This window comes from Oculina patagonica, chromosome 12 (genome assembly GCF_052425735.1).
Source record: "Oculina patagonica isolate OP01 chromosome 12, crgOcupat, whole genome shotgun sequence".
Taxonomy (NCBI): domain Eukaryota; kingdom Metazoa; phylum Cnidaria; class Anthozoa; order Scleractinia; family Oculinidae; genus Oculina; species Oculina patagonica.
Genome location: NC_135769.1, coordinates 29,281,077 through 29,304,452, shown reverse-complemented (window position 1 = coordinate 29,304,452; position 23,376 = coordinate 29,281,077). Strand labels below are relative to the sequence as shown.

At 38.7% G+C, this 23,376-nt stretch overlaps 2 protein-coding genes and 1 pseudogene across 3 annotated transcripts; all 3 read right to left on the bottom strand.

Annotated features, from left to right (window-relative positions):
- Positions 1-582: 582 nt before the first annotated feature.
- On the bottom strand, positions 583-1,223 carry LOC144632204 (zinc finger MYM-type protein 2-like). Its single transcript, XM_078490799.1, has 2 exons — positions 723-1,223; positions 583-661 (listed from the first exon to the last, which is right to left on the bottom strand). The coding sequence occupies exons 1-2, from the start codon at positions 1,133-1,135 to the stop codon at positions 583-585; spliced, it is 492 nt and encodes a 163-aa protein (XP_078346925.1). The 5' UTR covers positions 1,136-1,223.
- A 60-nt stretch (positions 1,224-1,283) lies between these two features.
- Positions 1,284-3,407, bottom strand: LOC144634072 (pyroglutamylated RF-amide peptide receptor-like). The gene is made up of 3 exons (XM_078493023.1): positions 3,241-3,407; positions 2,167-2,424; positions 1,284-1,940 (listed from the first exon to the last, which is right to left on the bottom strand). Exons 1-3 carry the CDS (start codon positions 3,400-3,402, stop codon positions 1,587-1,589), a joined length of 774 nt encoding a protein of 257 aa, XP_078349149.1. The 5' UTR covers positions 3,403-3,407; the 3' UTR covers positions 1,284-1,586.
- A 13,497-nt stretch (positions 3,408-16,904) lies between these two features.
- LOC144634047 (pyroglutamylated RF-amide peptide receptor-like) lies at positions 16,905-23,219 on the bottom strand (annotated as a pseudogene). Its single transcript, XR_013567146.1, has 5 exons — positions 23,109-23,219; positions 20,685-20,847; positions 19,769-20,044; positions 18,721-18,978; positions 16,905-18,070 (listed from the first exon to the last, which is right to left on the bottom strand). The product of XR_013567146.1 is annotated as a pyroglutamylated RF-amide peptide receptor-like (transcript).
- Between the last annotated feature and the right edge of the window lie 157 nt (positions 23,220-23,376).

Below are 23,376 nucleotides of genomic sequence, written 5' to 3'. Positions count from 1 at the left end.
GGGGGCCATGGGTTCGATTCCTGTCGGGGACTCAGATTTTGTCTTTATTTATTCATCTTCATCAACTGACTTTTAATTTCATTAAAAAAAAAATAAACTGTAATACCTTGTCTTACTGTGAAAGTCTAATTTTGGGATTAAGTGACATACATAGTTTTCTTCATTTTATTTAAGTTTATAGGGCATAGTACGCTGACGATCTCGGGTCTTTTTCCACTGCCTGGCTGCTTTTATCCCGGTGGTATCCATCTTATTATTAGTTTTTGTTTATGAGATCTTCAAGCATTCTACCAAGCGCTTCTGCTCCTTGCCGTTATAATTTGAAAGTTAAAACCCATTCTCAAACTCATTAATTATTCATGAGCTGATGGCCCAATCAGCTCGCATCAGTTGGGTCAGGTGCATGTATGTTGATACCCAATGAACATACCGATCAAGACACGGTAGATTAGTTCAAAAACTGATCAAGACACTGATCAAGAAACTTGAATTTTAATCAGTCTTAATTATAATTCTAAATACAGCATTTTCCCCGCTTAAATGATTGCTTACAATAACAATACAGCAACATATTATTCCTTCTTACACATCGTTAATGTGAAGCCCTTTTCGAACGCCATTCTTCATCTCGGCATCTAAGCAACGTCGGAAAAGGACAAACCTTCAAAAAATAACACACATTTTAAATTACTAACCAATTCGGTCTAAAAGTTGTCAAGTACCTTTTGTCACTAGCGCCCAGAGGATTCAAAGCTTCTGATCCATGTTTCTCCTCCAAATAACGCTTGAGGGCACAAATGATACCATAAACAGACTTGGGAGGGTATCTTTCACCGGACTTTTTAGCTACCTCCATCACAAATTTTGACAACCAATAGTTCAGCGACAGAGCGTCCATTCCAGCAATATCTGAACTCACAGCGGTAACCTTGTGTAAATCGTAGTCCTTGAAGAGACCGCCACAATCTAATACCGGAACTTTAACCTCTCTCAACCTCTGCCATTCGGCAAAAATGTTCACAGCCCACTTGTTTTTATACTTAGTTGAGGCTGGAACAGCATCATTCACCAAAACATTTTCTTGAGAAGAGGTTTTTGGAACTCGAAAACGTTCTGATCTGGACTCGCTCTCCATCACGCGGCATAATGTTAATTTATTAAAAATTCAACCTTTAAAACTTGCCCACATGGCCACATATAAAATATTCATTTCATTTACCATATGAATAAAAAACAGACAATAGCCTATTGAGCACTCCTACTAATTGCCCAATCTTCGAAAAAAATTCTCATGCTAGTTTGAGAAGCCAGCTCAAAAACTCGTGCTTCGTTTTTCATCAGGGGTTCCAAACACCTCGAAACAATAAAAGCACTCCGCCTTCGGCGTCGTGCTTTCATCTGTTCCTCGGTGTTTGGAACCCCTGATGAAAAACTCGCACTCGTTTTTGATCTATTACTTAAAGCCTGACAAGGCTCATTTTATTCAACTAAGTTCTAACGAGTAAGTATTTTTAGAAACATTTTACTCTGATGAAGGTGGACAGAGGCCGCCGAAAATTTTGTGTTTTAAATTTAGATCGGATGAATCATTCTTTGGAGCATGGTCCTGTTGTGTGTGTCGGGTGGGTGGTGTTGTCAGCAAGCTCCATGTCCTGAGCTTCCAGCGCAGGATGAACCTTGTGTGCAGAGAAGCCAATGCAGCATATCATTTTCTTCATTTTCTCTCTGAATTGCTGGTTAAACAACGCGTACACAAACGGGTTGACAGCAGAATTGAACAAAACCATTATGTCGACAATAGCGACTACGGCTGGACTGATGTCCAGGGAAGGAAATTGCCTTAGGACGTATTCCACTGACTCTGCCCCCCAACAGATTCCAAATATGGTAGTGACGGTTACAACCATCAAGGTGACACGCTTCCGTACCCTCGTGACACCCTGTGTATAGAGAGATGCAAATTCCTGTAAGTATTCGGGACAATACACCGTCCAAAGCTTAGAAATTATATATATTGGAAGGGCAATAGGACAATTGAAGCGGTTGATTTTACTTGTTGGCCCTCTGACTACTTTAGTCTTTTAATAGAAGCAATAATGAGTTGATAAAAATTGAAGTGCCAGTTTGAAAAAAAAAAACTATTTTAAATACCGGCAACATACTTACTCTTTGTTGATTGGTTAGAGGACTATCATCAGCACGTTTGAGCCACAAAGTGTACACTACTCTTGAATACAACCCAATCATCAGTACCAAGGGAAGAATTGCTAACACTAGCCATGACCAGCTATAAGCCTCTTCCATCCAATCCTCAGGCCAGATTACAACGCAGAAGTTTCTATCCCTTTCCTTCTTAATGTACGCGACAAGAAACAGCGGAATGTTAACTATCAAGCCGAAGATCCAACTACAAGAAATAATCACCTGAAATTGAATAGTGTAAATTAACATCATCATATTGATTAACTTGCTAGCGCTAAGATTTAACGATCGTAACACAAAACTAGAGCTGTCGATGTAATAATGGCGCGAGCAAGGAGAACTTACGTCTTCTTAAAGAAATAATGATAATGATTATGAAAATGATAATGATAATAATTGTCCGTTTTCATCGAGTTGTAGAAGGAACTCGTAGAAGAATAGGAAAAAAACCCTGCGGTTTGCAATTGTGTTCTCACAGCATTTCTTGTTCTCCCAAAATTCCACTTGTGAGTGTATTTAACAGTTAGAATACATGCCAGTGCCCATTGTGATGTGCTTTGATTCATCACGTGACGCGATAGTGTTCATTCGCGGAGATACACTATATTTGATGAATAACATTAATTTACCTACATTTAGGTTTATATTACATTTGGGTTTCTTGTCTAATTTTGTTTCGTATGTTTCAATGCGGCTTTTAATTTTTTTTATCTTAAAAAGTTAAAAACAATTCAGGATGATCGCGCTGGGAACAATCAGTCTTATTTACCCCTTGGAAATTTGTTGTTTATAAACTAGCAAATGAGCCATCGAAGCTTCGCTTCCAGAGCTAATAATTGTTTTAAGAACATACCAAGAACATCAACTTTCCGCGGGGTAACTATCAGCCGATCATGTTCCTCGACAGAAACCCTTTATTGTTTAAATAAAAGACAATGAGCGAACAAATTAGATTCGCGGAGTTAAACATAACACGGCTGAGTTTCAAGTAAAACTCGATACCAACAAAGAAATTATTTTCTTTATCAGGTGACACACCTTCAGTTTACACTGAGTTAGTTCCCCTTTGTTTCCAAGGGGATAAGTTACTGCATAATATCGTTCAATGGCGACTGCTACCAAAGTGAAAATCGAGGACGCTCCTCCAACCCAGGCGACATTTCCATCTGTCAGGAGTTTGCACAAAACTGTACCAGTCATCCCGTCTGGGTGGTTAACGTTGGTTAGCCTGAAAACAACTTTGAGGGCGATGAACGTTGCAAACATAATATCCGCTATAGCCAGGTTCACAAGTAGATAATTTATGGGAGTCCTGTGGTATTGCAATGCAAATCTTATGATTAATACAGATATCAATTTCCAAGGTATGTTTAAGATAGGATAATCAGGAAATCGAGTAATATTAATTTTGGTTGAACAAAACGATTCTCAAAACAATTTGTATCCTATTGCGTTATATTCTACCCTTTTTAAGCTAAAGCATGAAGCCCTTAAAAACAAAGCATGAAGCCCTTTAAAACAACTTAAAACAAGACGATTCTATTATGATACTACCAGCCGACAAAGGTCCAGGGGCGGATCCAGGATTTTTCAATGGGGGGTGGCTGTTTACCAATAATATTTTTGTTTACCATATTGATCAAGCCCCAGTTTTTTATGGGGAAGGAAGAGGGGTTTTAGGTTTTTAGGCAGTTTTTGAAAGTGGGAGTGCAAATTATCTTGGGCCTAAGGCCATTATTTCCATCCCCTTGGGGGGGGGGGGGGAAATCTAGGGGCATGTCCCCCTCAGAAAATTGGAGCAGCTTTGTACAGTTGTCAATTTAGTTATTAAACCACTGTTTTTCCTTGATAATTTGGCAAAACATTCTTTCTTCAACTTACCTTGAGTTATTTTTCGGAGAAAAACCCTAGTTGTTATGAACTGAACAGTGATTGAAATTTAAAGTTGACAAGCCACGAACTTACAGGAATGAAAAGATATGCGTTTTTTTGTTCACCCACGTGCGTGGAAATTTTTAAACCTGGTGAATCCTGGTGAATCCTGGTGAAACCTGGTGAAACCTGGTGAATCAAGGCGGGTGGCTAGCCACCCAATCCACCCCCCCCCCCCTCCCCTGGATCCGCCCCTGAGGTCGCGCAAGTGTAGCTCTAGACACTAACACCTACCATGATAAAATGAAGACACTAATCGAAACGGGTCCATATCAACTCCTTAATAAAGACCCCACGGATCGACTCTGCCATAAACTCAGTGAGAAGCTTCTTAGCTTAAAACGAAGTGGACATTTATCAGAAACTGTCTACAACAAGATCATGCAGGCCCAAGCACAAACAGCCACCTAGGATCAACGGTCAGCCTAAGATACACAAACCAAAATATACCATTGAGACCTATTGTATCATGTATAAACACCTTTGCTTATGATTTGTCGGCTCATTTAGCTGACATCCTGTCCCCACTGACAGGCAAATCAGAGTATGCAGTTACCAACTCTACTCATTTCGTGAATACCATCAACCATGAAAGAATATAAGAAAAGGAAATCATGGTATCATTTGACGTAGAATCTTTATTTAGGAACGTGCCAATCGAAGACGCCGTGAAGGCCGCACTTCGCAAACTAGAAAACGATCCCGGTCTTGCCGACCGCACAAACCTAACACCTACACAAATAGCCGACCTTTTACACTTTGTTTTTCGATCCACGTATTTCCAGTACAATGGATCAATTTACGAACAAAAGGACGGAGCCGCTATGGGGAGCCCTGTCTCCGCGGTTATAGCCAGCATCTTCATGGAAGATTTTGAGGAGCGTGCGATCGATAGCAAGTGCAATCTACAAACCTAAGATCTGGAAGCGATATGTAGACGCCACTTTTACTATATTAGATCGAGGCCAAGTCGACGGCTTTTTACAACATCTTAACAACCAACAGCCCACTATTCCTTTTACCATAGAAATCGAGAAAGATAACAACATTCCCTTTCTCGACATATGGGACTCAAACGGCCTTCTTACTACCAGTGTATATAGAAAGCCCACATACACTGAAAAGTACTTTGCATATGACTCACACCATCCTCAGTCAGTGAAGCGTGGTATTGTTAAGTGTCTATATGGCCGAGCTAAACACCTCATAACAAAACCATCAGTTATCTCTCAAGAAAAGAAACATTTATCATCGGTACTTGTTTCTAATGGTTATCTTTCTTCGTTGATACGAAAACTTACTAAGACCACAAGACCAACAGCCAACAACGAACCCACGCAGGAATTTAAACCTACTGCGGTTTTACCCTACATTAAAGGTGTATCAGAGGTTCTTCGCCGCTGGTTAAGAATCTCGATCCAAACAACGCGTCGGTCACCGCGTTGGCCAAAGTGTCGGCTGACACACCACCGACACACTATCGACGCGTCGGCCGACACATTACCGACGCGTCGGCCGACACATCACCGACAAAGACAAAGACTGCAAACGCCTACCAATGCCGACGCGAAGGCTACGAACGCCGACAAACCCAGTACAGATGCGAAGGCTACGTACACTATTCTTTGTTATGTTGCTTGTTTGTTGAACTATTATTTTTTTACTTACTTTTCAGTCTTTGCAAGCAGTGGGAAAGACAGAAAGACGACAACGTAATATTCTTCTGAGTAAACTTATTGTATTCGTCTCCTCACTCGCAGTATTTAAGATCTAGCTTGTATGTTAATTTTATTAGTCTGATGATGGTATAGTTCATACCGAAATATAACAATCTATTTATCAAGATCTTCATTTGTGGTCTGAATTGTTGGACACAATGAACTTATTCGGATTATCCTTCGTCCTCTATGTAATACCGACGTCATCTTTAAAACTTAAACTCGTAACTAGGCTCCCATCTTTGAAGCAGAAATCTAGTACCCAGTTTTTCTCAATGTTTTTAGGTGATTCACGTAAACATGCACACATGCTAGTATTTGCGTTTTAATTATTTGAAAGAACTTTATTGAAAAAAGGGAAACTAACAATTAAGAATAATCACGCTGTTGGTCATTGAATTTTTTCAAATATGGTGGCTCCTAAAGGAGCCGTTTTTGTTTGAGTCTCAACAGAGTTGTTTAAGAGTAGAAACTGTCGTCGACAGTTAGAGGGAGCAGTTTCTTGGCAACACGCAGGCGTTTGATCATCGGTAGTCAGCTGTGCGCTCCTCAGCCTCTCGGACGAACTGTCCATAACTGACGAAAAACGAACTGTGTGTAAATGATGGCTACATGTGGCGGTGTGTAAATAGCCGCTGTCGAACCTAGCTGTCTATAAGGTCAGGCTGATACTTCGAAGGTTCCAACATCCCCTTGAGTACGTGGCTTCATCTAATGTTCCTGTGGTCTACGAATCTGTCTGGAAGTCAAATCTCGAGGCTGACTGGGCTTTCAAAGCCTACCGTGATCCGTGCGCTGAGTGAGCTGAGAACAATCTGTTCTAACAAGATTCTGAATGCTGGAATTAAGGTCGGAGGCGTGGGGACTAGGTCGATGTCGGAAAATAAACAAAATGGCGTCGACAAAAAAACTAATCAAATGACTTCGAAATTTTAAATAATGAGAAAGACAACACCAAACTTAATCATTGTAAGCTTTTATTTCAAGAGAAAAAGTCGCCGACGCACCACCGACGCACAATTTATCCTCGGTTATCATGTTCATATGGCCGGCGCGTTGACCGACGCGTTGTTTGGATCGGATTCTTAACCTTTTCCCCTACAACAACAAGGCGTTCGCACCGTCTTTAAATCTGACACAACTCTTCGGTCTTACTTAGTACGACCGAAAGACGCCCTAGAACCAGGCAAACAAGACGGTGTTGTGTACAAAATTCCATGTGAATGCGGCAAAGTATATAGATATATAGGGGAAACAGGGAGAGCGATGCAAGACAGGATAAAAGAACACGACAGAGGCATAAGACTTGCTCATACACAAACCTCCGCAGTTTCGGAGCACGCAAACGAAACGGGGCATATTCCTTTATGGAATCAAGTCAAGTTAATCGATCGTGACCCTCACCGATACACAAGCAGGGTCAAAGAGGCTATCCAAATAAGACTTCATTCTATTAACATCAATAGAGATAGCGGAATTGAAATTCCTGAAGCATGGATACCTACGATCAGAAAGCACAACAGCCGTTCAACTACAAAGCGGACCTCTGAGGGAACATCATCTAGATCTGTTAGTCGGAATAATAATGAGGATTGAAATGCACCAATAACAGCGAACCAACGTGCATAAATAGCGACGCGTAAACAATCGACCTCATCGCCTGATGAAGACTAGCAGTATTGCAGTCGAAACGTCGCGATCAACATCTCAAAGCGATTCTATCGTGAGACAAACGAATAAACGTTCATTACCTATCTTACACCACGATGAACAATATTCACATCTTTAATGGCAGCATTTAGTTATTATCTATGATAACACCAGCAACAATTTCTTATCAGAACCTGAGAAAATGAATTTCAAAGTCCACAAGAGCCATGTAAACTGTAGGGAAAATCTCACGTGTAGCTATTTTGTAAAATCGTTTTTTAACCATTTAGATCCTAATAATATACAAGCAGCAATTTCTCCATTCTGATTGGCTAAGAACACGTCAATTTATCCCAAACCAGTGCAAAAAGTGTAATTGGCAGTGCAAAACGTGTAATTGGCAGTGCAAAAAGTGTAATTGGCAGTGCAAAACGGTGTAATTGACAACAGCCTCATGAAAAATACATCTTGAACAAACAAAATGGCGGACGAAAGTGAGACAAAATTTAAACTTAATAACGCAATTTTAATTAAAAGACTTGAAAACGACTCAAAGTACAGAAGAACAACAAACATTACTTACTGTAAAAGACGTAGAATTATCAAAAAGGCAAAGAGGACAAGACATAAACTAAACTCGAAATAAGCTCACGGCCGACGGCCTATAGTAAATTAAAATTCTCGCCGAAACATTGCTTCACTTCTTTGAAGCGAAACGCGAAGAAGTACTGACCAGACTTCCAAGGAACCGGTTACCTAGTTTTGAACACAGAAGGAGCAAGCATTTCATTTCATGATTGTTTAATAATAGCCGAAGCTTGTTTATTTAAAAGCTCGCTCAACAACAAAAGGCACAAAAGATAGTTTTACAACTGTAAGAGGCAAATCTAACCTGTAAAACGTCCAGTGAAATCAGGTAGCAATGCGGAGTTGTAGCAGAGTGCTCATCTGTACTAAGAAAATCCGTTCGGTAGATTTTTATAGTTCAGTATTTCAGTTCGGTATTCTAGTTTGACTAATTTGTCAGCTAGAGCAACATGTGTTGAACTGAGGTTGATTTCTGTTCGAGCGAACACAAATTAAACACAGCACTGATAAAACGTACCAAAAAAGCTCCAGTCTGTTCAGAACGCCGCTGCTCGACTTATCACTTGTTCCCGAAAATACGACCACATCACTCCAATACTGAAAGAACTACACTGGCTTCCTGTTTCTGAACGCATTAAATTCAAGATTCTGCTACTTACCTTCAAAGCTCTCCATCAACAATCTCCTATCTACATTCAAGATTTGCTAACGTACTACCAACCTTCAAGAACCCTCCGATCATCACACTCTTCACGTCTCAACCCTGTCAAATTCCACCTCAAGTCCTATGGGTCTCGAGCTTTTTCTGTTTCCTCGCCTGAACTTTGGAACAGTTTGCCTGTTTTTATCCGCTCGTGTGACAATTTAAGTTCTTTTAAATCAAAACTCAAAACGTTTCTTTTTAAAACTTATTACTCTTAGCGATTTTTACTTTTTATTACTTTTAATGCAAATTTTTAATTTTAAGATTTATTCAGCTAATTTTAACAAATTTTTTATTGATTTTATTATATATATATATATATATATATATATATATATATATATATATTTTTAAACATTTGTAAAGCGCCTAGAGCAGGCCTGGATAGGCGCTATAAAAATATATTTATTATTATTATTATTATTACCAAAAAAATTCAGCCAAGAACAGCAGCAGAACCTTAGGAATTTTTTCCTTGCTTTGTCATTCACATTCTTCAAATTCAACGGCGAAAAGAGTCAAAAGACTGTTCTGAAAACTTTTCATGCAGCACTTCCAGAGAGTGAATGAATATTTACGCATGAATTCACACGTCAAAATTTTTAGCCAGGCGCTACTCTGAAGTTGTCACGAAAATTATCAAAGCGTGACCGAAATTGTCGCTTGTATATTATTAACAAGTAATCACATGATTTTTCTCGTGCAATTTGGAATAAATAAGCACTTGTAAATTTTTCAAAGGCTACAAATTGCACTTGCCCTGCGGGCTCGTGCAATTTTGTTAGCCTTTGAAAAATTTACTCGTGCTTATTTATTCCAAATTGCACTCGAAATCATGTGATTACTGGTACTAATAGAATTCAGTTGAACTTCAAAATTTGTTTTGATGTTTGGTGTTTTTCGATATGATTTTTTAAATTAGATATTTAAAACAGTAACACAGAAGTTTGTAATAATATGTAAATATTTTTGATGCTCAATGTTTTTCCAATAAAATGCTCGAAGTCCTGGCGGATTCCGTCTGAAGTCCTATTTGCGTCTAAAATTCCTTTTTTCAGTTTCTTCATACCTCATTTCTCGATTTCTTTTTATGATCGCACAAACCAGAGAGTTCCCCACGATATCTATAATGACGAGTATGGAGAGTACCGTTGTTATGGCTGTAGTTGCGGCTGGTTCGGACATGATGGAAGAGTGTCAATGTTCGTTCCGTGACCTGGATAAAAACAAAACATTGATTCGTGAAGCTTTGATAATTGATAATCACCTTGGGAGCACTTTCAATATCATCGAATACTTAGTTTAGAAAACAAAATGAATATCGAGAACAAAACGTTGCTTGTTGGCGTAAAATATCAGTGTACAGAAGACAAAAAAACAGACCTAGTCTGTTATCTCTTGAAGTCTGGCGATTCTCGAGGCTTTAAAAAAAAAACACTATGAAATCAAATTACCAAAACCAATTTTAATAAAATATTAACGTCGACATGGTAAAATAAACAGATGCCAGTTCCTTTTTAAAACGCTAAGGCTAATGGAAAATCAAACAATATACCACCTGTATCATATCACATTAGCATATACAGCATTTTGCAGGAGTGCATTGTTTACCTTTGAGTCAATAAGCACTTCTTGTGCAACAGTGTTTTGTATCAGGCTCATTGGCAACCGCTTAATTAGCATAGTAAAAACCCACGTATAAGAACCTAAAACCTGTTTGGCTAAAACTTTCATTTTAAACCCCCTTCTCATAAGAACCCATTTAGCCTAAAATTTTTAATAGGCTCTTATTTGACAAAAATGAAGGCACAGATAAAAATACAGAAAAAAGTCTTTGGTTATCATCTAAACTGTATTCTAGGTATTTATTTTGTAAAGCAATATACATGTATTCCCTATCACATACGCCCTGTAGTAGTTTTGTGTGCTGATCGCTAGTGCCCCTATTAAATTAAGAAACAATATAAAAACCTAAGTAGCCTAAAATCCTACTAAATATGATTTCTATATAGGAACCTTTATTTAGACTAAGTTGGAGAGATCTAGGTTCTTATACGTGGGTTTTTACTTTACTGTATTGTAGATTCACATGTCAGCAGGTTATTATGCAAACAGTGTCCATTCACTCAAATACAGTGTACGAGCCGCGTTGAATAAAGTTCACCATAATATAGGAATACACTACAAATTTTGCTCTCGTCTTAACTAACTTCCCTTAATTTAACCTGCAACAAGAATGAAGCGTGTTCTCACGAGTAGATTTCACAACTAAATCGAAGAAAAATTATTTCGATTAATAACTGTCACTCTTTGAAAATACATTAATATCAAAATGCCGATCTGTAAACCGGTTTTACTTAAAACACGTCCTTTGTTACGGTTCCTGATCAGCTTACTGAACTCGGTGTCACAAATTTTCGAATTTTCAAATTTTCGAGCGTCCTAATCATAACATAATAGTTACATTTAAAATTTATGCTTAATTCAGACCGGTTCTAATATTATAACCACCATAGTGTCAATTATACCGTGATTAAAATATTGAAGGCAATACCAGCCAATGGTCGTATTTAAGCCAATTCCGTCAATTGTATATTAAAATTGAAAATGTTTGGTAACAAGGTAAAAACTGATGAATAGAAAAATAAAACGATTGTTACCTTAGGAAGCTGATGGAAGAATCTGAAATAATTGTTGCAGCCCGAAATCATATATAACTATCGACCAGTGTGTTCATTCCACCAACGGAAGTTTGGGAAGCGCAGCAGTTCGTAAATATTGTTGCATATTTTACTTATTATATAGCTCTTATTTTCATTGGAAACTTCCTGGTCACGTGACATCCACCAATGAAACTGTTCCGCTGTAAATGCAACATGATTACAGTGCAATATTACGCACCACTTTTGCCCGTTGTTGCACTTAAGTGGATGTTAGTGTAAGAGATACTATGATGCTGTACTTAGATTCTCTACTCCCTGGTGATTCATTTTTTTATTCTGTTATTTCCAAAGACAGTGAATGTCTACTAGTTTTACAAACTCACCCCACGAAAAAAAAAATGTATAACTCCATTTATTCCTAACCTCGCAGCTGACCCAAAGAAAGACTTTTGAAGCTGATAGCGTCGCTGAGTGTTAGAAATTTCACTTAATAAGTTCATTTCGTTTCTATTTATTTACTTTTTTTGGCAGCCTTGTGTTGTGAATTGACCATGTGCTGTATCCACTCTTGATTTTTTTCTTGTTTTTCACGTGACTTCCTCTAAATTATAAAATCCAAAATCGCAAGAACCCTGATTTTTTTTATTCTTCACTGGCAATAAGACGTCCTTAATAAATATCTTGTTGGAGGTTTTTAGCTTGATAGCATCCGCCGTCTTTAGTATGGAGCATTTTAAATTTCGGAGTTTCACGCCACACGACATCAACTGAGATGGCCGCCAGAAGGCTGTCACTTATGCTTAAAAAAATTCCTCCTCCTGTGTTTTTTAACAATCTGAACAGTTGGGATTTTGCAAGAAGAGCTTATGTGAATGTTTACTTGTTCATGAGGGTGAACTGACCGCGTTTTATAGCAGAAGTAAATTCCAGATGTTTTCATTTATTCCCTACCGCCATGGGCACATGAACATGGCGTTTCCATACTGTGCCCTCTTAATTTGTGTGGAACATTTTGACGGAATACCTTTCAGACCTGAGACTTGGACAAGTAGACTATATAGTAATTTGCTACAAATTGTAATATTCTTGATTTTTTTTTTGACTTGATTGTTTTGGATTGACTTTTTTGCGGCTTGACAGTGGCGTGACAGTGAAAACTAGCAATTAAAGTTCTTTCTCTTGCCACATAACAGATCATTCAATGTCTGTCTCTGGCCTATTGTGCTGTTATCATGTCATTCATATTTCTGGCGAAGAAATACTTAAAAAAAGGTTGTTGCTGCTCTGACCAAATGAGCTATGACTGAGACCAGTCAAGAGCAGATCTTCTTCTTTAGGACCCATAGTGCCTGGTGGCACATGGGGCTTCCATCAGGGATCTCCACATTTGCCGGTCCTCTGCCTGTTGTCTTGCTGCTTCCATTGTGAGGCCATGCTCCAACAAGTCTTTCTGCACTGTTCTTCTCCAGGTCTCCTTAGGCCTACCTCTGCTACGCTTTCCTTGGGGTGTCCATCTCAATACAACCCTTGGCACTGGGTCTGCTCTCATCCGTAGGACATGTCCCAGCCATCTCCACCTTCTCTTTTGCACAACAATTGAAACTGGTTCAAGATTACATGATGACAATAGGTCTTTGTTGCTGATCTTGTTTGGCCAAAAGATGCGTTTGATGCGCCGCAGGCATTTAGTCTGGAAGACGTCCAGCTTCCTTGAAATTTCCTTGGTCGCTTTCCAGCATTCACTTCCATACAGTAGAACCAATAGCACATTGCTCTTAAATATCCTGAGCTTGGTTTGCAGGGTGAGTTTGGTAGATCTCCAAACTGGATTCAGGAGTCCGAAGGCCTGGTTTTCCTTGGATAGTCGGGTCGATACATCCTTCCCACTGTCACCATCAGTAGAGACTTTGCTTCCCAAGTAGGTGAATTCATTCCCTTCCTCTAATTGCTGGTTGTTAATTGTAACCGGTTGGTTGTTTGTGGTGTTCAGTTTCATCAGTTTTGTCTTCCTTACATTGACGCTCAAGCCAATTCGGCTTGCAATTGAGGTGAGATACTTCTCTCGGATGTCATTATGGCGGTTGGATAGCAGGCCAATGTCGTCTCCAAAATCCAGATCTTCAAGCGTTGTGGTCAGTGTCCATTGGATCCCTCTCTACTTGCCAGCTGTTGTTCTCCTCATAAGCCAGTCCATGGCCAGGAGGAAGAGGAAAGGAGATAAGATGCATCCTTGATTAACCCCTGTCTCAACTCTGAAGCTGTCGGTCAGATGTTGCCCGCATACCACTTTGCACTGAAAGTCTTCGTACAGCATCCTGATGATGTTAACAATCTTCCGAGGAAAACCATAGCTTCGAAGAATGATCCACAGCGACTCGCGATTCAAGCTATCAAAAGCCTTTTCAAAGTCGATAAATAACACATAGAGGTTGCTGTTCCATTCTATGGGTTGCTCAAGGATTTGCCTGAGGGCAAAGATTTGGTCTATACACGATCTCCCTTTTCTGAAACCGGCCTGTTCGTTTCTGATATTCTCTTCTACAGTCGCAGAAATCCTATTAAGCAGAGTACGACAGAAGACTTAGCTGGTAATAGAAAGGAGCATGACGCCCCTCCAATTCCCGCAGTCGCTAAGATCTCCTTTCTTCGGCAGTGGTATAATAAGCCCTGTTTTCCAATCCTCTGGAATTTGCTCCGTCTCCCAGACATTTTGCAATATCTGAAACAAAAACTTGGCAGTTTCTTCACCACCGGCTTTCAGCATTTCTGCACACACTTCATCCTCCTCTGGTGCCTTCCGGTATTTCAACTTCTTGATTGCTTGTTTCACCTCTTCCACTGTGATGGGGTCTGTGGGTATGTCGATGTCCTCCACCCTTTCAGGTATGTCTGGTGTTTGCAGTGGTACTGGTCTGCTAAGGGTTGTCTCAAAGTACTCTTTCCACCTGTTGATTTTCTCACTTTCCCCCTTGATTAACCTGCCATCGACAGTTTTTACTGGCTTATCTTGGCTGGTTCCATAGTCTCCTCTCATTTTCTTGGTGGTTTTGTACAGAGTCCTCATGTCATTGTTTTTTGCTGCTGTCTCAGCCTCTATGGCCAACGCATCGATATAATGTCGCTTATCAGTTCTGCAACTCTGCTTTACTTCTTTATCGTTTGCTGAGTACTCCATGGAGAGGTGTTTCAAGAGCAGATCGCCGTAACGTATTTGCATAGTAAATTTGTTGCAAAGGAGACAAACTCGTGTAATACAAAGTGAATGGACGGCGTTGCACTTGCATTAAGTTAAGTGGAACTGAAATTTATTTCATGTACTTGAGGATGCTTTTTTTTTTTTTTTTTTTTTTTTTTTTTTAGCTTAATTTTTTTTTTAATGAATTTGCCAACCCTACTTACAACACTGAGGCTAAATACAGTTCATTACAACACACTACTTATAATACAAATGTTATACAACACAGCTACTTGCACTACAATACAGTCACCTTACTTAAATTACAATACTAAAAGCGCTACTTACATCATTTACAACACGACTACAATTACATCTACAATCACTTCCACTTCTATACGATTTCGTTTTGTGCTGCTGATAATAATACAATTAACACAGGATTACATAACTTACAATAACCATTACTTACAATTTATATGGCTTAATTTATATACTAAATTAAAGAATACTATTTGGCTACAAAGGAGTTACCCACTAAGAAATCTATAAACTCTCGGTATATTTTTTCCTTTTAAGATTAACATTTTGGCTGTCTTCCTGATTTTGTGATTTCATTGCATATAATTCCAGTTGGTATGTATAGTTAACAATTTTAATGAATACTCGAAGAGATGGACGGTTGTTGTTCTTCCGGCATTCATAAATGTGATATTTAGCTAGAATTAAAAGATGATTAAGTAGTAAGAAATCTTCTTTTCTTTTCCAAACTCCAAAGAGCTTATCTATATCAGAAAGTTCCTCCAAAACAATGTTTGTATTTCTGCACCAGTCAATGAAGTCTAGCCAAAAATCACTGGTAAATGAACATGTGATAAGTAAATGCTCGAGGGACTCGCTCTCTAATCCACAAAAAGTACATAATGGTGAGGCAATCAAACCAATTTTGTGAAGAAATGAGTTGGTTGTTAAGTATCTGTTTAAGATTTTATACTGAAATTCTCTCGACTTTGTGTCTATGAGTACCTTAGAGGATAGACTGTAAATTTCTCGCCATTCTAAGCACGCACTAGAATACTGCTCCGAATATTTCATTTGCGCAGTTGGAGGGGTTTCATACTTGGATCGAACTTCACGATAAACGTTTTTTGAAACAGCCTTGTTAATCAACACTTCTTGATTATTCAAACGCAATTTAATGTGATCATTTAGAACAAATGCTTTATTGCACTTGTGCCCACAGGCGGTTAAGGAATTTCGCCATTGTATTGGCAGCGCATCAATGACTTGCATCAGAGAAAACACTTCTACCGGTGTAAAAATTGAGCTACGAGGATTCTTAATGATTAAATCATTGTTGTCATTTATAAGATTTTCAAGCGTAATTATTCCTTTCTCAAACAATGTGTGACGGAAAATTGATTTATCATCGACACAAATATGTTTATTGTTCCATATGATTATATCCGCCCTAGAAATGTTATTCAAGCATTGAACGTTTACTGCAGTCGCTACAGAATGCTCAGAAAAAATTTGAAAACATTCCTCATAAAATTTTGGCAATTTTATCGGAAGTTTCTTTATATCAAATCCACATCCTAAAACAAGTTTACCCCCAACTGGTTTTAAATAGTGTAAGAGCAATATTTTCCAACTACTTTGTTGCGAATCAACAAATTTACTTGAGGATGCTGGAAACTGCATAATCCTATAATGGAAAATGTAGTCCATTTGTTAAACAGTAGCAGATCAGACTATCGATAATTTTTGGTAAATAATGGATATGTTTCATCCAAATGATATTGCAGTGTTTCATCACTATAGCAACCGCTTATGCTAACATTCTGATTATTAGTTACTGTAATGAATTGTGAACTACTGCATTATGTAAAACTACTATAATTCTGTAGAACTAGAAATTCACTTGATGTAGGGTCAGGGTTTTGATGAATAAAGATCATTTAACATGTTACAATGGAAACGAGTACTTCTCTGTCTCAGTAGTTATGGCTTAACATCAGATACTATCAAGATCCCACGAAAGCTGGCATAGCCCTTACACGAACTCCCCTGCTTGAATTTAAATCTACAGGCGTCTCAGGTGATTGTTGAGCGATACGGTCTTCCGTGAAATTTATATTATCACGACTTTCGACATGCAGTAGAACAGCAGACATTCGCTAAACTGAATTGCCTTCATCGTGAAGTTGATTTTAAATCGAATAAAACTTGTTAAGTAAGATTATAGTTAGTAACAATGACAGTGACAATGGTATCGACAAAAATATAACGTATGATATAATATTATGACAAACATCCAATACAAACGTACAGACAGGAGCAGTTATAACTATCGCCATGACATGCGTAGGACACAGCAGTAATATATTATTAAATAGATTTAGCCAAGCCTAAAAGCGGAGCTCCACGGTAATTTACTTTGCCCTTTATTTATATATCTGAATTCATAAAAAATAACACTTGAGCCCGCGATCCACATGACCACGAGTTATACACCTGATCCCGCAATATGGTCACGTGATACTGATCAGCGGACACCTTGTACTGACAGCTGTCGATTGAACATAACGTGGATGCCCTGAATCAAAGAGGTTAGGATAAATCTATTTCTGAAGTGGGCGACGTACGTAATGACGCACGCGCCCGCGAGCTATGCCGCTAGCCGTGATGTCCAAGAAAATTGAAAACATGGTTGAAAACATGGTTCATTGTTGACCATGAAAACTCAAGTTCATGGTTTTCCTATATCTGTGGATTTTCTTTTGGGGGCTCCGCTTTGCTGCCCTTTGGGCCTCTGTGGAGCTCCGCTATTGTTTTTTTCTGGCATGGAAATAAATAACTTTAGTTAGTCTTTAGTTAGTAGTAGTCAACCAAGCACTCTAGCTAGAGCTATATTCCTTGCTGTACTATTTCGATGTTAATTAAAGTCCACTAATATACATAATATGCATATCCATGCATATCCAATCCATGCATGGATATTTTCCATGTTAATTCTCGCGAATGAAAAATATCCTTTAGAATGTGTTAATTGACTCGAAACGACGAGATTATAATGAACACATCACTCTGTGGAACATTGTTCTACTGTGTGGGTCTGCGGGGTGTTGTTTTCGACAAGCCCAATGTTCCGAAGCTTCACCGTAGGATGAACCATGGAAGGAGCATTGCTATTGCAACAAAACATTCCTTTCATCTTTTCCCTGAATTGCTGGTTCAACAGAGCGTACACAAATGGGTTGACGGCTGAATTGAACAAAACCATTTTGTTCGATATGGCGAATGGGATCGGACCAATGTTGTAGGATGCTGCGTTTTGTAAGAGGAAGACAACTGAGGCAGTACACCAACAGATTCCAAATATGGCAGTGACAGCTACGACCATCAAGGTGACACGCTTCCGAACCTTCACAACACCCTGAGTGTGTATAGAGAGATGCAAAGCGCAGTTAATATTTAAGAAATGGAAAATATATGAGCAGCAAGACATTATCAGGTATCTGGGCGGCTGCCCAATACTGGAGGGTTTTTTTTATTGGATAGATACTGCATCATGGGACTTGCGTTTTCGTGAGAACGATGTTTGTTCTATATTATCTCCTGTTCTCGGTAAAATTCTCGTCCTTTCTGTACCAACATTCTTCCATTTCGTATTACCTAACGCATAATTATTACAACCTATCTCGCAAAATAGTAATTTTACTATGTTACAGAGTTTACTATTTTACTCTTGCGTTAATATATACCTGTCGTTCTTGTAACATAAACCTTTTGGTAGTTCTGATCTGTTTGGCGACTTTAACAGCTCTCGCAAACTAGTAATTTATCAAAATTACTATTTTGCGAAAGTGCGGGTTTTAACCCCTGGCGTTAGGTTGCTTTTCTTGTTTTGTTCTTGTAGGAAAAACAAGTTTTCCGTTCAAATTCAAGTTGATAAAACCGAAGCACTCTCATTTCTAATCGCGTAAGAAGTGATCCCAAATTGGATTAAATTTCAAAGCATTTCGCGATAAATCAATTCGGTAAAACTATTAAAACTCACCAGACACTCCTATATAAAACACTTACTGTCTTTTGGTGGTTAAGCTGATTGTCCTCATTACGTTTGAACCACAAAGCGTACACGATTCTGGAATATAACCCAACCATTAATGATAAGGGAAGAGCTACCACGAGAAACCACGTCACACCATAAGCCTTTTCCATCCACCTTTCTGGCCAGATAGACAAGCAGAAGAGACCATCTTCTTTCTTCTCAATGTCTTTGAAAAGGAACAGCGGGGAATTGAGGATTAAAGCTAAGGCCCAACTACCGGGAATGATCACCTGAAATTGAAAAGTGTAAGCATCGCAATCGTAATTCATACATATGTTAAACACTTTTGGTGCCAAAATCGAACTTTCTCGACATATTGCCCGATATGGAGCCACATGTGTCGTCACTGTTATTTCGTCACCAGAATAGTTTGATAAGCAACCCATAAACAGTGTAACAATGATTCATTGAAATCAATTCCTAAATCGACAGTTTTGGAAAATGTTTGGGAAAGTAGGCATCGAATTATTTGTCAGGTCATTAATTATTGTGTCACAAGAACAATGCGATGAGTGGCCGGATATACAATGTATAACTATGGCTCATGTGCCTGTTTTCTGGTTATCGACCAAATTCTAGTCGAACTACTGTAGAAAACCGTGTAAGTTGTTAGTTTAAAGACCTGGCTAAACTAGGAAACATTGTTCCTTGTCTTGTCTTCTAGGTGCCTAAATAAGCAAGGAAGCAAGGAAAATGTTTTGCTGTCCGCGCGGATGGCCAAACTAGGAAACAATGTTCCGCGAACAAAGTGTAAATCATGCACATAATATGCGAGCGGGCTGTTGCTACGGAACGCTTTTAATCAGAAGCACTTGAAATTAGTCAACATTGCTTCCAAGGTGGTTTAACTTGGCAACATATGTTTCGGAAGCAAACTTATGTCTGGGATGCAAAAATGATTTTGACGCCATAACTCGATAGTGCACCCTGAAGCATGACACAATTGTTAATTTAAAGAGAAAATTAAAAAAAAAAGATACTTCATATTTAGCAGCACTAAAGGTTCCCAGCCATGCTTACCTTCAGTTTACGCTTTGTAAGTTTCCCTTTGTTGCCAAGGGGATACATTACTGCATAATATCGTTCAATGGCGATTGCAACCAAAGTGACAACGGAGACGCTGCTCCAATCCACGCAAAAATTCCACCTGTCAGCGTTGTACATAACACTCTACCAATCACCCCGTCTGGATGATGGATGAAAGAAAGCCGAACAAATAATACTTTTGGGGCAACAAACGTTGCGTACACGATATCTGCTACAGCCAGGTTTACAAGTAGGTAATTGATGGGAATCCTGTGGTATTGAAAAGGAAATGATAAATACATATAGGAAATAGAAATAAGAAAACGCGCAGATATGTTCGGAACGCACATGTGTAAAAAACTTCAGTATTAGTAATATCACTTGCAATTTAGATTTACCATTCAACCATTTATAATGATTCAGCGGGATTGCTACTAGTTTGTATAAGTAATAATCTGGTTTTTGGAAAGAGAAGTTCACTTATATAGCTTTTACCGGTTGAAATGAAATCGTCACGTCTGTCGGTTGTGATTAGTAGATTTCTATCCACTTTCAGCACTTTGTTAGTTTCCTTTTTCGAGGTTCATTAGCTGTCGCCATAAATATGATTGAAGGCAGTAGTAATAGAAAGGCAGTGAAAAGCGCAAATGCTGCGAGGAAAAACTAATATTGAGCGAGTGCAATATGAATTTTACAAAAAAAAAAGCAATTTTACAATTAAAACAAAGTGTTAAGATAGGAAGCGTTAGACATAGACATATTTTATTTAACGTGGACAAGTATACTCATAGCTGTTCGCTAGTTTCCAGGTGCTCCAGGATTTAAATTAAGTAATGTACAACATTACTTATGTACAACGTTATTAGCAACTAGCTTTAAGCCCTATTTAATTATTTCAGACTTGGCATACCTCATATCTCGATTTCTCTTTATGATCGCACAAACAACGACAGAGTTTCCCACGATATCCACAACGACGAGTATTGACAGTACCGTTGTTATGGCAACACCAGCTGACTCGGACATGATCCAACGAGTGGTCCAAGACTAATGGTCAATGTTAGTTCAGTGACCTTGAAAAAGCAACATCAGGATGCGTAAAACCTAATGTAATGATCAATTCTAAACTTCAACATCCCATCGGGACAACCCACAAGGCATTTGAACTTTGAAGTTTTGGTTGTTCAAATTTCCATTCCCGGGCCAAAAATAGTGTATATAAATGTCCCCAGCTAATGGTCACATTTCGTGATGAAATTTCCCTACCCCTAGGGCATATATATTAAAATGGGGAAAACAAGCAATAGAACAGAACAGAAGCGTATTTCCTTTGAAGTATAAATTCAACCTCGATCACCCGCTTTGGTATTCCATTGACTTAAATGCCCGGGGTATATGCCTGGGGAGGGATGTCGAAGTTAAGATTTGATAATTGAAAATTTGGAAAGCTCTTTTTTTCGTTCGTCTCACCCCCAGATTTCGGGTGGTCATTTTCCACCCGCGTTCATCTTTGTCACTTCACGCTCAAGGGACTAAAAAAAAGAGGGCCCGGCAAAACGAGGAAAAGCGTTTTTTTTTTGTTTTGTTTCCATAATTGTTTCCTCATCTTCCCATGGCTCAATGCCGCCCGGAAACACGTAATTTTTCTGCCGTACGTGTTGCAGAAAAAAAGATTCGCTCCTTGGAAAAAAATAATTGATGGTGGAAACAATGCTTCCCGTGTGGCAAAACTGGGAAACAGTGGGTAAACATGCGCGCCTTATTATGAGTGTTTCTGGAAATATGTCTACTCATTTTGGCAAGACTTTTGGCACGTCCATGATATAGAGGGCGTAGTTTTCTCTGATTAACAATTTAAGAAAAATATTTTTAGGTTTTGTGGTGACAGATTTGTAATGTTCAGTACGTATGCAACAATACGCATACATATAAAAATATTTGCTTATTCGTGAACAATGCATTCCATGGATACATCATAAAAAGCACATATTTGTTTACATTCTCGAGTCTGTTCGGCAAGTTGAATTTACTTCAAGTTGTTCTTACCTTGAAAGCAGATCTCCCTTCGATCTTTCTAGAAAAGACGGGAAAAGGAAGGGCCAAGTCGCCTCCCTGTTTCCCGACTTATCAAGGAAAGATCGAAGCGAAAATACTCGTAGGGGAAGTTGTTCTCCAGTCTGTTTTTAAGATGAACTGGTTGTCGACTCTACGAATCATGGGTACAAGGTTCCTGTCTAATTTAATTTTGCGATGGAAAGGGAGAGACAGATCGAGGTGAGCAGTAGCGAATATCGAAACACACTGATGCTTTTCCAGAACGCGCTCACCGAACAGCCAACTGCTGCTTATTAAAATTCGTTTATTCCGTTTATTTTGCAATTCATTTGGTTGACATGATAATTTAGATAATCACAGTAGCGTTTTTTTCTCAAGAAGATTTTTTTTATAGATTTCATTCGTACGGTCCACAATATATTCTATTAATATTGCAAAATGATGATATTTTCGCGTGTCGAGGCAAATAAAGACCTAATCAATGTTTTTTAATCGAGGTGCATTTAGTTGTTTCAGAGTTGTTTTTGAACGCCGGCCACGCAGGCTAACTGACTAATCAAAATACGAACTTACTGCAAAGCTAGATTGATGATCACAGATTAGAGAAGTTAATTGCTTGCCGATGGATTGTGTGCTCGTAGTCGCAATCGGCCGCTAGTTGACGCATCGAAAGTGCGTGGTATTATTTAACCTAAATAATTTTACATACATTTCCAGTATAATTTCATCAAACACGTAATCGAACGTGATCATGTCGGCGTAATTCAGGGCTTGATAACGTTATCAGCTATATAAGAGTGTTCACCTCTCATTATAGTTTATTGCATGATCACGAGTAAAAGTTCTTTTTACCCGTGATCACGCTTTTGTTCTCGCCTATATTTTAACTGTCATGTTATATATTCTTAAGGATTTGATTAAGGAGTTATTTAATATGCAACATAAGTTGAAATAGCAGAGTATAATAAGAAATAAAATGTAACCCCAGAGCATAAAATTCAGTACCTTCAATTTACAACTAACTTTCTTTGCGAGTATCTTTTCTTGCTCATGGGAAGAATTTGTCGTTTGCAAAGCGACAAACCTAACTATTCATAGCGAGATCTGGAAACCTTCTTTGAATAATGCAACTGGTTGAACGATGTTTTGAAAAACTATTGTCGAAACCATAGTCGACGATATCGTCGACTATAGTCGAACTGAGGTAACGACCATATATTGGCCATACTTTCTAGGGCTACTCAAATGTTTATGCAATTGATGCAAAAAAGTGGTTTACCTGAAGTTGCTGTATTTTTATATCTTGCTCTCAAAAGTAGATCAGTCAGGTAACGTAGCAGGTTGGACAGGTCAAGAAGCCGATGAGCTAACCGATTTAAGTCTTTCATTCGAGAGACAATGCAAATAAAACCAATTTTTGCTATTATGAGTTTTATATTTCCTTAGAGCTCCTCTACGTCAGCCGTCGGCAGGTGTTCAAAGATCACGTATCAATAACAAACATCTCGTTCCTGATTGGTTCTTGTAAGTGGAGCGTGATCGCGACG